This window comes from Perca flavescens, chromosome 12, assembly GCF_004354835.1.
Source record: "Perca flavescens isolate YP-PL-M2 chromosome 12, PFLA_1.0, whole genome shotgun sequence".
In the NCBI taxonomy this organism is placed as follows: domain Eukaryota; kingdom Metazoa; phylum Chordata; class Actinopteri; order Perciformes; family Percidae; genus Perca; species Perca flavescens.
This window is the reverse complement of record NC_041342.1, coordinates 35,928,974-35,933,973: the sequence shown is the minus strand read 5'-3', so window position 1 is coordinate 35,933,973 and position 5,000 is coordinate 35,928,974. Positions and strand designations below refer to the sequence as shown.

The 5,000-nt window shown below is 47.9% G+C and overlaps 1 protein-coding gene across 2 annotated transcripts in view; it reads right to left on the bottom strand.

Moving 5' to 3' along the window:
- Positions 1-5,000, bottom strand: part of ttc19 (tetratricopeptide repeat domain 19) — a 12,226-nt gene that overhangs the window by 931 nt on the left and 6,295 nt on the right. For both annotated transcript variants that reach the window (XM_028593617.1, XM_028593618.1), the window contains 6 exons: positions 4,713-4,751; positions 4,538-4,594; positions 3,997-4,058; positions 3,707-3,801; positions 2,157-2,320; positions 445-607 (listed from right to left, as the gene is read on the bottom strand). In XM_028593617.1, the coding sequence (XP_028449418.1) occupies positions 445-607; positions 2,157-2,320; positions 3,707-3,801; positions 3,997-4,058; positions 4,538-4,594; positions 4,713-4,751 (580 nt within the window). The remainder of the gene's footprint in view (positions 1-444; positions 608-2,156; positions 2,321-3,706; positions 3,802-3,996; positions 4,059-4,537; positions 4,595-4,712; positions 4,752-5,000) is intronic.

Sequence of the window (5,000 nt, the reverse complement as noted above, 5' to 3'; positions counted from 1 at the left end):
CTGTTAGCTGTTAGCTGTTAGCTGTTAGCTGTTAGCGGTTAGCGGTAGCGGTAGCGGTTAGCGGTTAGCTTGCTGCTTGTCTGACCTGTGTGTAGCAGGATGCCTACCATGTTTCCCAGCAGCTGGTTGTTTCTGTCTGTTAGCTGTTAGCTGTTAGCGGTAGCGGTAGCAGTTAGCGGTTAGCTTGCTGCTTGTCTGACCTGTGTGTAGTAGGATGCCTGCCATGTTTCCCAGCAGCTGGTTGTTTCTGTCTGTTAGCTGTTAGCTGTTAGCGGTTAGCGGTAGCGGTAGCAGTTAGCGGTTAGCTTGCTGCTTGTCTGACCTGTGTGTAGCAGGATGCCTGCCATGTTTCCCAGCAGCTGGTTGTTTCTGTCTGTTAGCTGTTAGCTGTTAGCGGTTAGCGGTAGCGGTAGCAGTTAGCGGTTAGCTTGCTGCTTGTCTGACCTGTGTGTAGCAGGATGCCTGCCATGTTTCCCAGCAGCACGTGTTGGTCCGGGTGACCCGCGGAGCGGCTCAGATCCACCGCCTGCTGGACCAGCGCCAGGGCGTCGTCATGGCGACCCTGCAGATCCAAGATGGTGGCCAGGTCGCTCATCAGCACCAGAGTCTGCAGAACACAGAACCTCAGTTTGGGCTTCTTCATTTTTGTTGTTTTTGTAGTCATTTGTTGTCAGAACTGTCTCTCTGCCTGTCTCCCTACCCGTCTGTCTACCTGCCTTCCTGTCTGTCTTCCTACCTGTCTGTCCCTGTCTGTCTCCCTGCCTGTCTGTCTACTTGTGTGTCTACCTGTCTGTCTGTCTCCCTGCTTGTCTGTCTCCCTGTCTGTCTACCTGAGGGTGTCTGTCTCCCTGCCTGTCTGTCTCACTGTCTGTCTACCTGTGTGTCTCCCTGCTCTGAGCAGCAGATATCCAGGGCCTTCTGGTAGTCCTGTCTGTCTGCCTGTCTGTCCACCTGAGGCTGTGTGTCTCCCTGCCTGTCTGTCTGCCTGTCTGTCTACCTGAGGGTGTGTGTCTCCCTGCCTGTCTGTCTACCTGTCTGTCTACCTGAGGGTGCCTGTCTCCCTGCTCTGAGCAGCAGATGTCCAGGGCCTTCTGGTAGTCCTGTCTGTCTGCCTGTCTGTCTGTCCACCTGAGGCTGTGTGTCTCCCTGCCTGTCTGTCTGCCTGTCTGTCTACCTGAGGGTGTGTGTCTCCCTGCCTGTCTGTCTACCTGTCTGTCTACCTGAGGGTGCCTGTCTCCCTGCTCTGAGCAGCAGATGTCCAGGGCCTTCTGGTAGTCCTGTCTGTCTACCTGTCTGTCTACCTGAGGGTGCCTGTCTCCCTGCTCTGAGCAGCAGATGTCCAGGGCCTTCTGGTAGTCCTGTCTGTCTACCTGTCTGTCTACCTGAGGGTGCCTGTCTCCCTGCTCTGAGCAGCAGATGTCCAGGGCCTTCTGGTAGTCCTGTCTGTCTACCTGTCTGTCTACCTGAGGGTGCCTGTCTCCCTGCTCTGAGCAGCAGATGTCCAGGGCCTTCTGGTAGTCCTGTCTGTCTACCTGAGGGTGCCTGTCTCCCTGCTCTGAGCAGCAGATGTCCAGGGCCTTCTGGTAGTCCTGTCTGTCTACCTGTCTGTCTACCTGAGGGTGCCTGTCTCCCTGCTCTGAGCAGCAGATGTCCAGGGCCTTCTGGTAGTCCTGTCTGTCTACCTGTCTGTCTACCTGAGGGTGCCTGTCTCCCTGCTCTGAGCAGCAGATGTCCAGGGCCTTCTGGTAGTCCTGTCTGTCTACCTGTCTGTCTACCTGAGGGTGCCTGTCTCCCTGCTCTGAGCAGCAGATGTCCAGGGCCTTCTGGTAGTCCTGTCTGTCTACCTGAGGGTGCCTGTCTCCCTGCTCTGAGCAGCAGATGTCCAGGGCCTTCTGGTAGTCCTGTCTGTCTACCTGTCTGTCTACCTGAGGGTGCCTGTCTCCCTGCTCTGAGCAGCAGATGTCCAGGGCCTTCTGGTAGTCCTGTCTGTCTACCTGTCTGTCTACCTGAGGGTGCCTGTCTCCCTGCTCTGAGCAGCAGATGTCCAGGGCCTTCTGGTAGTCCTGTCTGTCTACCTGAGGGTGCCTGTCTCCCTGCTCTGAGCAGCAGATGTCCAGGGCCTTCTGGTAGTCCTGTCTGTCTACCTGTCTGTCTACCTGAGGGTGCCTGTCTCCCTGCTCTGAGCAGCAGATGTCCAGGGCCTTCTGGTAGTCCTGTCCTGCCTGCTCCAGCTGCAGAGAGGAAGCTCGGTACCGAGCCCGGGAGTCCAGACAGAGTCCCAGCAGCAGCCGGGTCTCCTTCCTCAGAGCCTCCTGCTCCTCTGGAGAAAGCAACAACATAAACAACAACATAAACACAACAACATAAACAACACAACAACAACAATAACACAACAACAAAAACAACATGAACACAACAACATAAACACAACAACAACATAAACAACAACATAAACACAACAACAACAACAATTCTGCACAAGAATGCATTTTATAAAAGAGACTTCAGATACAGTATTAGGGGACCACTAAGGTCTATATAAAAGAGACTTCAGATACACAGTATTAGGGGACCACTAAGGTCTATATAAAAGAGACTTCAGATACAGTATTAGGGGACCACTAAGGTCTATATAAAAGAGACTTCAGATACAGTATTAGGGGACCACTAAGGTCTATATAAAAGAGACTTCAGATACAGTATTAGGGGACCACTAAGGTCTATATAAAAGAGACTTCAGATACAGTATTAGGGGACCACTAAGGTCTATATAAAAGAGACTTCAGATACAGTATTAGGGGACCACTAAGGCCTATATAAAAGAGACTTCAGATACAGTATTAGGGGACCACTAAGGTCTATATAAAAGAGACTTCAGATACAGTATTAGGGGACCACTAAGGTCTATATAAAAGAGACTTCAGATACAGTATTAGGGGACCACTAAGGTCTATATAAAGAGACTTCAGATACAGTATTAGGGGACCACTAAGGTCTATATAAAGAGACTTCAGATACAGTATTAGGGGACCACTAAGGTCTATATAAAAGAGACTTCAGATACAGTATTAGGGGGACCACTAAGGTCTATATAAAAGAGACTTCAGATACAGTATTAGGGGACCACTAAGGTCTATATAAAAGAGACTTCAGATACAGTATTAGGGGACCACTAAGGTCTATATAAAAGAGACTTCAGATACAGTATTAGGGGACCACTAAGGTCTATATAAAAGAGACTTCAGATACAGTATTAGGGGACCACTAAGGCCTATATAAAAGAGACTTCAGATACAGTATTAGGGGACCACTAAGGTCTATATAAAAGAGACTTCAGATACAGTATTAGGGGACCACTAAGGTCTATATAAAAGAGACTTCAGATACAGTATTAGGGGACCACTAAGGTCTATATAAAAGAGACTTCAGATACAGTATTAGGGGACCACTAAGGTCTATATAAAAGAGACTTCAGATACAGTATTAGGGGACCACTAAGGTCTATAAAAAAAGAGACTTCAGATACAGTATTAGATACAGGGGACCACTAAGGTCTATATAAAAGAGACTTCAGATACAGTATTAGGGGACCACTAAGGTCTATATAAAAGAGACTTCATATACAGTATTAGGGGACCACTAAGGTCTATATAAAAGAATCCAAAGAGCACCATGTCATGGGACCTTTAATGTGTTGGTGTTTCACCTGTCAGCTCCTCTGCAGCTGTTTCCTTCTGGTTCTGCAGTTTGGCCTCCAGAGACTCCAAACAGAACCTGAAGCCATGCTCTGCAAGCTCCGCCCTCAAACACACACACACACACACACACACACACACACACACACACACACACACACACACACACACACACACACACACACACACACACACACACACACACACACACACACACACACACACACAGTTACTAAATCAGCAGGTTTGTGACTTGAGTTTGGTGTGGAGGATGAAGAAGGGTGGAGTTTGGGGGTCTTACTTGTTCTGTTCAGCGTAGATGGTGGCGAGTTTCAGAGACATCTCGATGACAGCGTTGTCGTCCTGGAAACAGACAGGAAGTCAGTGAAGACAGAAACAGCTGACTGGACACACTGTTCGCAAAAGCCACAAGTTAAAATATGGGACAAAAACATATACAGGTGGTGTCTGTCCCGTCAGACACCGCCTACCAAGAGCCTGGGTCTGTCCCAGGTTTCTTCCTAATAGGGAGTTTGTCCTCACCACTGTCACACTAAATGCTTGCTCTTGGGGGAATTATTGGAATTGTTGGGTCTTTGTAAATTATAGATTGTGGTCTAGACCTACTCTATCTGTAAAGTGTCCTGAGATAACACTGATTTGATACAATTGAAAATTGAAATAAAGTTAAAAAAGATATCAAAAACTTAGAAAAAACTAAATTCAAAAACAACACACACACAGACAGACACACACACACACACACACACACACACACACACACACACACACACACACACACACACACACACACAAACACACACAAACACACACACACAGACCTGTGGCGTTCCTCCAGACAGCAGGAAGCTCATCGCTGCTTTGAAGAGTTTTTCTGCCTGAGAGACGAAGACGAGGAAACAACGAAGATGATGATGATGAAGGCAACCAGCTGTTGCCATAGTAACACAGAGCAGGTGACATTAACCAGCTGAGCTGTGATTGGACGGTACTCACGCTGTCCAGCTGACCCTGAACGTAGGCCAGGTTCGCCATCTGAGGAAAAATTACAAAGTACATTTAATCAACTTACTGTACATTGAGTCCAAATGTTGAGGTACTTGTACTGTACTTGAGTCACTTACCACTTCTACTACGAAATATTGTCGTAGTACTTTTTACTGCACTACATTTTCCTGATGATAGTTACAGACTATTACTTAAAGTGCTCATATTATGTTAATTTTCAGGTTCATAATTGCATTTTGAGGTTGTACCAGAATAGGTTTACATGGTTTAATTAGG